Source organism: Centropristis striata, chromosome 21, assembly GCF_030273125.1.
Source record: "Centropristis striata isolate RG_2023a ecotype Rhode Island chromosome 21, C.striata_1.0, whole genome shotgun sequence".
NCBI classification, from domain to species: domain Eukaryota; kingdom Metazoa; phylum Chordata; class Actinopteri; order Perciformes; family Serranidae; genus Centropristis; species Centropristis striata.
In genome coordinates, this window is record NC_081537.1 from 23,103 (window position 1) to 35,462 (window position 12,360).

General features: G+C 32.8%; 1 protein-coding gene across 1 annotated transcript; it reads left to right on the forward strand.

The window, feature by feature from the left end:
• Window positions 1-1,768: 1,768 nt before the first annotated feature.
• On the forward strand, window positions 1,769-3,652 carry LOC131959808 (tripartite motif-containing protein 16-like). The gene has a single exon (XM_059325027.1). The coding sequence runs from the start codon at window positions 1,799-1,801 to the stop codon at window positions 3,461-3,463; it is 1,665 nt and encodes a 554-aa protein (XP_059181010.1). The 5' UTR covers window positions 1,769-1,798; the 3' UTR covers window positions 3,464-3,652.
• The last annotated feature ends 8,708 nt before the right edge of the window (window positions 3,653-12,360 follow it).

The following is a 12,360-nucleotide window of genomic DNA, read 5'->3' on the forward strand; positions in this document are numbered from 1 at the left end:
GTCTCTTGATTTATGCTACTTGAGAATTAGATTTTTTATACTTTTATACTTTTTACTGGCCTACCTCAAACTTCTATAAAAAACTGTGAACGAAAGGACAAAAACTAGAATTAAAAGAACATTTTATTTTTACTGAGATAAAAATAAAAACGAGAGTTTCTAAAAATGAAAAAAAACTACCTGAAACTGTATTTTGCGGTAACTAAACTATCTAAACTAACTAAAATTATAGTGAAAATGTCCTTCGTTTTCATCTTTGTCAACTTTTTTCATCCGTAAACCTTTTTGGTTGATATGAAATCTATTTCATCTCTCTGGTTTTATGACTTAATAAACTTATTGGGGCTGAGATGGATCAGACAAAGGAAATAAAGGAAACATTTATTATGACCTTATTGAATCTGGACCCAACAAATACCCCATTACAAAACAACTACAACTAATAAAAACTAAACTACAACTAATTAAATATAAACTAAAACTAATAAAAACTGAACTAAAACTAATAAAAACTAAACTAAAACTAATAAAAACTAAACTAAAACTAATAAAAACTAAACTAAAACTAATAAAAACTGAACTAAAACTAATAAAAACTGAACTAAAACTAATAAAAACTAAACTAAAACTAATAAAAACTAAACTAAAACTAATAAAAACTAAACTAAAACTAATAAAAATTAAACTAAAACTAATAAAAACTAAACTAAAACTAATAAAAACTAAACTAAAACTAATAAAACTAAACTACAACTAATTGTGGAGCGGCTAAGTGCTCATTTTTGCCAGAATCTTTCAGTTTATGATACAAGAATCTTACAATTCAAATATCTCGGACAATTTTCTTGTCAAGTGACCCATGGAGAGGGTTCATGCCAATTTTCACGCTTGTATCATAAACTGAAAGATTATATCACTTATCTGCTCCACTATAACAAAAACTAAACTAAAACTAATAAAAACTAAACTACAACTAATAAAAACTCAACTACAACGAATAAAAACTAAACTAAAACTAATAAAAACTAAACTAAATCTGTCTGTTCTCTGTTTCTTTTGGAGTAATGTCTTCTTCCTGGCAGAGTGGCCTTTCAGTCCATGTCTCAGGACTCGTTTGACTGGATAATGACACACTTTTACCAGCTTCAGCCAGCATCTTCACAAGGTCTTTTGCTTTTGTTCTTGGGTTGATATGCACATTTAGCATATGCACATAAGCTTATAAAAACAACAACCACACATCCACTCATCAACAATAAAGACTATTGAAATACACATAAAGTAATAAAACAGAATGTATTTAATAGTTCTTGATTGTTGTGTGACTGATACCTTCATCATCATCATCTGCAGACTTTTTTTCTCTTTATCATGAAAAATGTCTCAATGTTTTGAGTCCTTTCCATCCTGATCTCTCTCTCCCTATCACTGTCTGCCCCTGAAGAAATCATGCATGACATTTGGTCTGAAATAATATTGTTGAGTCAGAAAAGCACTTTCCTTAAAGTGAAACACACAGGATAGGTATCACACACAATGACATCATCCTCTAATGATTTGTTACAGCAACCCCTCCCTCTTCTCCTGCTCTCAAACAGCCAGCTCCACTCTGTCCTGCTGTTTCCTGGTTCCCTCCCCTTCACATCTACTAGTTAGAAAATGGGTGTTACCAACATGGTGGTGACTCACTGCACACACACACACACACACACACACACACCTTGTTCAGATCAGAGTCCAAACCGATTTCACTCATGAGGAAGTGAACCTTAGACAGTCGTTGTGACTGAGAGGTGAAATGGCGCAGAAAGGAGTTCAGCTGGACCGGGAAACTTTCTCTTGTTCCATCTGTCTGGATCTACTGAAGGATCCAGTGGCTCTTTCCTGTGGACACAACTACTGCATGAAGTGTATTAACAGCCACTGGGATGGAGAGGATCAGAAACTGGTCTACAGCTGCCCTCAGTGCAGGAAGGCCTTCAGAAAGAGGCCAAAGCTGGAGAAAAACACCATGTTAGCAGATTTAGTGGAGCAGCTGAAGAAGACTGGACTCCAAGCTGCTCCTGCTGACCACTGCTATGCTGGACCTGGAGATGTGGCCTGTGATGTCTGCACTGGGAGAAAACTGAAAGCCTTCAAGTCCTGTCTGCAGTGTCTGGCCTCGTACTGTGAGAAACACCTCCAGCCTCATTATGAATCACCTCCATTAAAGAAACACAAGCTGGTGGAGCCCTCCGAGAAGCTGCAGGAGAACATCTGCTCTCAGCACGATGAGGTGATGAAGATGTTCTGCCGGACCGATCGGCAGTCTATCTGTTATCTCTGCTCTGTGGACCAACATAAAGGCCACGACACGGTCTCAGCTGCAGCAGAAAGGAGCGAGAAGCAGAAAGAGCTGGAGGTGAGTCGACTCAACATCCAGCAGAGAATCCAGGACAGAGAGAAAGATGTGAAGCTGCTTCAACAGGAGCTGGAGGCCATCAATCTCTCTGCTGAAAAAGCAGTGGAGGACAGTGAGAAGATGTTCACTGAGCTGATCCGTCTCATGCAGAAAAGAAGCTCTGAGGTGAAGCGGCAGGTCAGATCCCAGCAGGAAACTGAAGTGAATGGAGTCAAAGAGGTGGAGGAGAAGCTGCAGCAGGAGATCAGAGAGCTGAAGAGGAAAGACGCTGAACTGAAGAAGCTCTCAAACACAGAGGACCACAACCAGTTTCTCCACAGCTACCCCTCACTGTCAGCACTCAGCCCGTCTACATCCAGCATCCAGATCCGTCCTCGCCGCCGCTTTGACCACGTGACAGCGGCCGTGTCACGAGTCAGAGACAAACTGCAGGACGTCCTGAGAGACAAATGGACAGACGTCTCACTGACTGAAGTGGATGTTTTACTGTCAGATTCACCAGCAGAGCCCACGACCAGAGCTGAGTTCTTAAAATATTCATGTGAGATCACACTGGATCCAAACACAGCAGGCACACGGCTGTTATTATCTGAGGGGAACAGAAAAGCAACATTCATGAGTAATGAACAGTCCTATCCAAGTCACCCAGACAGATTCACTAGATGGCCTCAGGTCCTGAGTAGAGAGAGTCTGACTGGACGATGTTACTGGGAGGTGGAGTGGAGAGGGAATAGAGTTAATGTAGCAGCTTCATACAAGAACATCAGCAGAGAGTGGTCGGATGACTCTTTATTTGGACGCAATGACAAGTCTTGGGCATTAACATGTGACAGCAACAATTATACATTTTGCTACAACAAGATCGATACTCACGTCTCAGGTCCTCGGTCCTCCAGAGTGGGAGTGTACCTGGATCACAGAGCAGGTATTCTGTCCTTCTACAGCGTCTCTGAAACCATGACCCTCCTCCGCAGAGTCCAGACCACGTTCACTCAGCCGCTCTATGCTGGACTTTGGCTTTATTATGATGGAGACACTGCTGAGTTCTGTAAACTCAAATAACCAAAGGGACAGCAGGTAAAAGTGTGTTTTAACTCTTAAAGCTCCCATTTTGTTCACCTTTGTGGTGTTTTATTTGAAGTTTTTATATCTATAAGAGGATACATTTGTAGTTTTATGTGCTAAAACCACCTGAGTTCAGTTGTTCATCTGCTCTCTCAGCCTCCTTCTGCAGCTCCAGCAACTCAGATCATGTTGGGCCTGTCTCATTAATATTCATGAGCCTTTCTTGAGCCTTATGATGCTTCCCTCTGACTCAAACATGAAATATATTACTGGTTCACTTACAGGTTGCAGATTTAGAGTCGGACACGATAATGTGTATACTGCCGTATCCTATAGGAGCAGCTTCTTTGAGTGACAGATTTTTAGGAAGCAGTCAGAAAATATATTTTCACAGTATTTTTATTGCAACTGCACCTGCTTTATAATCACAAGATTTGTAACTGGTGTTTTTCTACAATAAGGGACCTTTAAACTGATTTCTTTCCATGTTTGTTGCTGAGAGCTCATCGTTGTGGCATTTCTTCTCTGCAGAGATCAGCTGTCAATCAAACATTATGGGCGGGGCTTTGACATCTGCTCATTAGTTGTTCTGTAGATGTTTGACTTTCCTTCCTGTGTCTGTTGAGCCACGGAGGCTTTCACTGCTCATGATGACTGTTGTTCACCTCAACTCATATTTCTCTGCAGGAAAATGTACATTTCTCTCCAAATGTTTGTTGAATATTTGTATGTTGTTGTTTTTTTTTTCCTGCATGGCTCTTAAGAGAGAAAGCTCCAAATATTCTAAGAAAATGTGTAAAAAAAACCTAGAATTATATCTACATTTATTTGTTTGTTAGACCAAATGTTGCTGTTATAATCAAAGCACAAATGAGGCTCTATGATGTATTATAAAACTATAATTATCATGTTCATAATCAATAAGGAAATAGTCATTATTATCTTGTATATCTCTCAGATTCTGATCAAACTAATTGATTGTGTGGATGAAGTGAATCTGTACAAGAAATCACTGAACAAAAATCATTTAACAAACTTCACTGATGGGATGTGTGAAAAAACTGTTTATATAATGAATAAACAAACATAAACAAAGTATTTTCTTCTGGTCTTAATTCCAGGGTTTGATATAAAGCTGATGGATAAATGATGAGACTAATATCAGATATAACTGAGGCTGAGAGATTTAAAGTGGCAAATCTATGCGAAAAAAGCTGCAGATTTACGAGAAAAAAGTGGGAAAAAAAGCTACTTTTTTCTTCCAGATTCACCACTTTAAATCTCATAAATCTACACATTTTTTCTGTCTTTTTAAAAATGTTTTACATCTATTTGAGGTCATTTTGTGTCTTTTTTAATCATATATATATATATATGCAAAATATCAACTTTTAAGGTGAAATTAAGCATTATTTGTGTCATTTTTTAAGGCCAACGTAAATATTCAAACAATATCACTTTTAAATGTTCCAGTTGGTATTTTGCATATATATACATATATATATATATATATACATATATATATATATATATATGCAATATATATATGCATAAAAAAACACTGAGCCTCCACTATATCCTTGCTCTGACTCTAGACTATAGATCCAGAAACTTAATTTCCTCATCTTTGATTGCCTACTTACAATAAAACTAAGGGGAAATGGTCCAACGACCAACGGCCGCCATTTTGATATGCAAATTAGAAGGTCAAAAACTCAAAATTTCGCTTGGAACCATTTTTTTTGCACTCAGCACCCTTGAGATCTGTAAGGTAGGCCGGTTCCTGACTTGTACCCATAAATGCTCCTCACTTCTTATAGGAGGCCTTTATTCTGAAATCCGTCTAGACGATTGTGGAGCTTTTGAGGTTTCTTCCTGATTGAATAGGAAAAAGATTGAAAGCTTCAAAAACAGACAGAGATCCTAGCATGACATCTAGTGGTCAACTGTTATTATAGCAGCCACAAACTGACAAATCATTCACACAACTTATTGATTCCAGTTCAACACAAAAGCAATAAAATCAGTGTTGAATTGGATGGATCAGTCATAAAGTCTCTCACTGATCAACTGTAGAAAGCTTGGATCAGATCCTGGAACAAACTTTAAACAACCTGAGGAACAAATGTCTCGTATATGTCCTGCTGTTGTTAAAGCCAGAGGAGGTGACTTTATACAGGCTCTCAAACTGCCGGCCCGCGGGACAATTGTGGCCCTCGTGACGATATTTTGTGGCCCCCACCTTGATATGAAAGTTTAATGTGAGTTTTATATGAATGGCACTTTACCGTGTTGTGTGTGGAAGGTCCCTTTAATTACTGTTTTTGGTCATTTTGTGTCTTTTTTTAATAATTTTGTATCTTTTTTTAATAATTTTGCCTTTTTTTAATAATTGTGTGGTTTTTTTTTGTAATTTTGTGTCTTTTTTAATTAATTTTGTGCATTTTTTGATCATTTTTACATCTATTTTAGGTCATTTTGTGTCTTTTTAGTCATATTTTACATCTATTTTTGGTCATTTTGTGTATCTTTTGCTCATTTTTTGCTCATTTTGTGTCTGTTTTTATCATGTTTACATCTATTTTAGGTAATTTTGTCTTTTTTGGCATTTTTACATCTATTTTTGCTCATTTTGTGTATTTTTGATCATTTTAAAATCTATTTTAGGTATTTTTGTCTTTTTATAATAATTTTTACATCTATTTTAGGTCTTTTTGTGTCTTTTTTAGTCATTTTTACATCTATTTTCGGTCATTTTGTGTCATTTTTACATTTTTTTTTCTATTTTTGTGTCTTCTTTAATCATTTTTATCTCCACAGTCATGGAAACATACTTGATAATAACCAAAATCAATAAAACCATGTGAAATGTCTAGATATCAGCTCTTAAATTAAACTCTCATCAGCTATTTCTGCTGTTATCATTATATTTGTCCAAACAAATGAACCTTTAGTCGTCACTATGGATAAAGTTGTTCAGCTGAGACGCTAACAGGCTAAATGCTAAAGGCTAACTGGACACTGGGAGGAAGGAAAGCTGTGGAGGCATTTTAATGTTGAGATATTTACTGTGTGAAAGATGAGAGCCCATCAGCTGGAATACATTTCATCGTGACAAACATGTGAAACAGTTGATTATGGGACACATGGCGTCAGAATAAAGCAGGATGGACCTGCACAGTTCTTAACAATACTGGTAGCTGCTGCTCTATTAAACCTGGAGAGTCAGAAGAACACAACAGAAATGAGATGAGCTCTATGTCTATTGTATTGCACATACAGAGAAAATAAACGCTGATTCAAGTTTGCGTACAATGATTAAGAAAAATCCCCAGAAGAACCAGAAGGAACGAAGAAAAAAGGCGGGAAATAACAACAACAAATGCAATTACACTGTAAAAAAGGTCTAAAAACCAGATCAAACAGTAAATCTGAGGGAAATGATCTTGCTGCATGGACAGATAATTTACCTTGACAAGATTTATTACATTAAGATGATTAAATCTAGAAATAAGCATGTTGAACATGTTGAAAATAAGAAAGCAGCAGAGTGACCTGATGATTATTTGGTTCTTACCGAGATAAAAAAAACTTTTTATGTCTTTTTTTGGGGTGTTTATCTGTCTTTTTTGGTCATTTTATGTCTTTTTTTGGGTGTTTTTTGTTTTTTTATTTCTTTTTTGGTCATTTTACGTTTTGTGTCTTTTTTGTGTCTTTTTTTTTTTTTTTTATCTTGGTAAGAACCAAATAATCATCAGGTCACTCTGCTCGGGCCAGTTCATCAAAAATCAAATTAAAGCTGCCAGCAGCAGCTTTAATTTTATTATTTGATTCATTTTGTGACCAAAAGAAGATGTAAAAAGACACAAAATTATTTTAAAAAAGACACAAAATGACCAAAAAAAGACACAAAATTAAAAAAGAAACAAAATTACTAAAATAAATGACAAAATATTACCAAAACAGACACAAAATGACCAAAAACAGACACAAAATGACCAAAAAAGACACAAAATGACCAAAAAAAGACCAAAAAAAGACACAAGAAGACTTAAATGACCAAAAAGGAGATAAAAAGAAAAAAAAAAAAACCCAAAAAAGACGTCAAATCACAAAAAAAGACAAAAAAAGTATCTTGGTAAGAACCAAATAATCATCAGGTCACTCTGCTCGGGTCAGTTCATCACTGCTGGCAGCTTTACTTTTATTATTTGATTCATTTTTTGACCAAAAGAAGATGTAAAATGACACAAAATGACCAAAAAAAGACCAAAAAAAAAGACCCAAAAAAGACACAAAAAGACCAAAAAAAGACATTATTTTGTTTGATCTGGTTTTTAAACACCTTTTTTTTCAGTTTGAAGGCTGAAACTGGATCCAAAAAAGAAAAAGAGGTTAAAATAAAGCGTGTTCTTGGTGTGTGTTGCTGTTTCACTCTGATGTTTGAATTCATCTCAAAGATTATTCTGACGGAGTTTATTGTGAGCGCTGAATCAAAACAATGCACTTCAAGCTTTAGTGAGGAGAAAAGCTAGAAAACGCTTTCAACTGAAAGATTTCTACCATGTTGAGCTCAGTCCAGGACACAAAGCAGGAGTTGGTTCTGGACCCTGAACGGCCTGAATCTATTCTGGGATGTGACCCAGATCTGAACCCAACACCACCTGGAAGCGACACACAGCTTTATGTCTCTTTGCTTCTCTTCTCTCTTTGGGGAAGCACACGAGGTGAGAATAGTTCTGGATTTATCATCAGTTTCAGTTTTTGTTTCGTTGTGATTTTTGTTTTCAAATTCAGTTAGTTTTAATGAGTTTTTAGAGTGAGTTTGATAGTTTTAATTAGTTTTAGTTTAGTTTTTATTAGTTTTATTGTAGTATTTATTAGTTGTAGTTGTTTTGTAATGGGGTATTTGTTGGGTGCCAGATTCAATAAGGTCACAATAAATGTTTCCTTTTTGTCAATTCTTCCCCGTAAATTTGTCACTTTTTTCTTGTAAATTTGTCACTTTTTTCTTGTAAATTTGTCATTTTTTTCTCGTTAATTTGTCACTTTTTTCTTTAAATTTGTCACTTTTTTCTTGTAAATTTGTCACTTTTTTCTTGTAAATTTGTCATTTTTTTCTCGTTAATTTGTCACTTTTTTCTTTAAATTTGTCACTTTTTTCTTGTGAATTAGTCACTTTTTTTCTCGTAAATTTGAAAAAAATTCTCGTAAATTTGAAAAAAATTTCTCGGAAATTTGAAAAAAAATTCTCGGAAATTTGAAAAAAAATTCTCGTAAATTTGAAAAAAATTTCTCGTAAATTTGAAAAGTTTTTCCCCGTAAATGTGTCACTTTATTCTTTAAATTTGACAATTTTTTTCTTTAAATATGTCACTTTTTTCTTGTAAATTTGTCACTTTTTTCTCGTTAATTTGTCACTTTTTTCTTGCAAATTTGTAACTTTTTTCTGATAATTTGTCACTTTTTTCTTGTAAATTTGTCACTTTTTTTCTCGTAAATTTGAAAAAATGTTCTCGTAAATTTGAAAACTTTTCCCCCATAATTCTGTCACTTTTTTCTTTGAATTTGTCACTTTTCTCGTAAATTTGTCACTTTTTTCTGGTAAATTTGAGATTTTTTAAAATTAGTTTTAGTTGAGTTTTTATTAGTTTTAGTTGAGTTTTTATTAGTTTTATTGTAGTTTTTATTAGTTTTATTGTAGTTTTTATTAGTTATAGTTGTTGTGTAATGGGGTATTTGTTGGGTCCAGATTCAATAAGGTCACAATAAATGTTTCCTTTTTGTCAATTCTTCCCCGTAAATTTGTCACTTTTTTCTTGTAAATTTGACAATTTTGTTCTTTAAATTTGTCACTTTTTTCTCGTTAATCTGTCACTTTTTTCTTGCAAATTTGTAACTTTTTTCTTTAAATTTGTCACTTTTTTCTTGCAAATTTGTAACTTTTTTCTTTAAATTTGTCACTTTTTTCTTGCAAATTTGTAACTTTTTTCTTTAAATTTGTCACTTTTCTCGTTAATTTGTCACTTTTTCTCGTAATAAAATTATAAATTATTTCGTAAATTTGAAAAAATGTTCTCGTAAATTTGAAAAAATGTTCTCGTCACTTTTTTCTTTTAATTTGTCACTTTTTTCTTATAAAGTTGTAACTTTTTTCTTGTAAATTTGTCACTTTTTTCTTATAAAGTTGTAACTTTTTTCTTGTAAATTTGTCACTTTTTTCTTATAAAGTTGTAACTTTTTTTTCGTTAATTTGTAACTTTTTTCTTGTAAATTTGTAACTTTTTTCTTGTAAATTTGTAACTTTTTTCTAATAATTTGTCACTTTTTTCTTGTAAATTTGTCACTTTTTTTCTCGTAAATTTGAAAAAAAAATTCTCGTAAATTTGAAAAAAAAATTCTCGTAAATTTGAAAAAAAAATTCCCCGTAAATCTGTCACTTCTTTCTTTAAATTTGTCACTTTTCTCGTTAATTTGTCACTTTTTTTCTGGTAAATTTGAGAATTTTTTAAATTAGTTGTAGTTTAGTTTTTATTAGTTTTAGTTTAGTTTTTATTAGTTGTAGTTTAGTTTTTATTAGTTTTAGTTTAGTTTTTATTAGTTGTAGTTTAGTTTTTATTAGTTGTAGTTTAGTTTTTATTAGTTGTAGTTGTTGTGTAATGGGGTATTTGTTGGGTCCAGATTCAATAAGGTCATAATAAATGTTTCCTTTATTTCCTTTGTCTGATCCATCTCAGCCCCAATAAGTTTATTAAGTCATAAAACCAGATAGATGAAATAGATTTCATATCAACCAAAAAGGTTTACGGATGAAAAAAGTTGACAAAGACCAAAACGAAGGACATTTTACTATAATTTTAGTTAGTTTTGGAACCACAAAATACAGTTTCAGTTAGTTATCTTTTTTATTTTATTTCAGTTAACAAAAATGTTTTTTCAATTCTAGTTTTCGTTAGTTTTCATTAACTATAATAACCTTGGTGCGATTTGAATTCCCCCCTTTCAAATTTGTAGGTAAATCTAATTTAAAGAAGGTAATTTTTTGTCTGTTTAAATGTAACACGTCTGCAAGTGTTACAAAGACATGAGAGTATTTAACCAATAATATATAAAATATATAAAATATAGAACCAAAACAGACTTGAATCACAACGTTCTGAGTCTTTATTCACTCTGACCTTCAGAAACCTGAACAGCTCTAAAGACTTCTTGGGCTCTTCAGGAATCATCAGATGAATGACGGCTGAATTTATTTACTTTAGCTCTGCTGGCTCACTGTCAAAAAAAAAAAAAAAAGATGTCAAATGGTGTAACCACAAAAAAATGAAAACAATTATTTTTTTTTTAACCATTTCTACATTTACACATTTTCGTAAATATTGAGCAGAACATATTCTAAATACAACCATTTTTTTCTTAAGTTTTGACAAATGATGTAAAATTTGTTATGAACCATAGTGTTACCATGTAAACGTGGATTGTATTTTTTTTTTCTTCTCATTTTAGTTCACATTTATTTTCCTGTATATAATCAGATTTTATGGGGAAAAAATTACTGGTTACACCAACTGACACTGGGTTGGATCACGTTATTGACCCATATATATATATGTATATATATATATATATATGGGTCAATAAATAAACAAATATATATATATATACACTACCGGTCAAAAGTTTTAGAACAGCCCAATTTTTCCAGTTTTTTATCTAAATTCAAGCAGTTCAAGTCAGATGAACAGCTTGAAAGGGTCCAAAGGTAAGTGGTGAACTGCCAGAGGTAAATAAAAAAAGGTAAGCTTAACCAAAACTGGAAAATAATGTACATTTCAGAATTATACAAGTAGGCCTTTTTCAGGGAACAAGAAATGGGTTAACAACTTAACTCTATGGAGTCTTGGGCTATTTTGTCCATTTTTGAATTCTTTTCATGTCTTTGGAAGTCATTTTGTGTCTTTTTTAGTCATTTTGTGTCTTTTTTTAGTCATTTTGTGTCTTTTTTTTATTCATTTTATGTGTTTTTTTGTCATTTTGTCTTTTTTTGGTCATTTTGTGTCTTTTTTTAGTCCTTTAGTTCAACATAAAATGTGATTTTGAATCTTTTTTTACTTCCAAAACACTATCATGCTCAATAAAATGTTTTAAATGTTGCAAATGTGCATTAATTTCAGAGTACACTGAGACATTAAACTGCATCATTTTCAATTAAATTCTGGAAAAGTTGATGTGTTCTAAAACTTTTGACCAGTAGTGTATATGGTGTACACACACATACATATATATATATACATATATATATATATATATATACATATATATATATATATATATATATATATATATATATACATATATACATATATATATATATACATATATATATATATATATATATATATATATATACATATACATATATACATATATATATATACATATATACATATATATATATATATATATATATATATATATATATATATATATATAGGCAGAGAAAGCTGAGCAACATGGCTCGTTCAAAGATTAAATGTTTGTGGATTTATGAGGTTCATCTCCATCTTTTATTGATGTTCCACCGAGCTTCTTCATACCTGAACAACACGACATTTTAATTTTAATTTTTAAGTTTCTGCTCCCTTTCAGCAATATTTTTGATATATTCACACTAAAACAAATGACTTCCTGTTGAAGTTGTTAGTCCTGCTGGTTCCACACTGCAAAAAGGTGTCTAAAAACAGATAAAAACACTAAATCTGAGGTTTGTTTTAAGAGTTAATCTCTTATTTTAAGTGTTCAACATGCTTATTTCTAGATTTAATAACCTTCATTCAAGAAATCTTGTCAAGGTAAATTATCTGTCCATGCAGCAAGATCATTTCCCTCAGATT

Bases quoted from the DNA above. Each gene is read 5' to 3' on its own strand.
- LOC131959808 (XM_059325027.1), top strand. From the start codon at position 1,799: ATGGCGCAGAAAGGAGTTCAGCTGGACCGGGAAACTTTCTCTTGTTCC.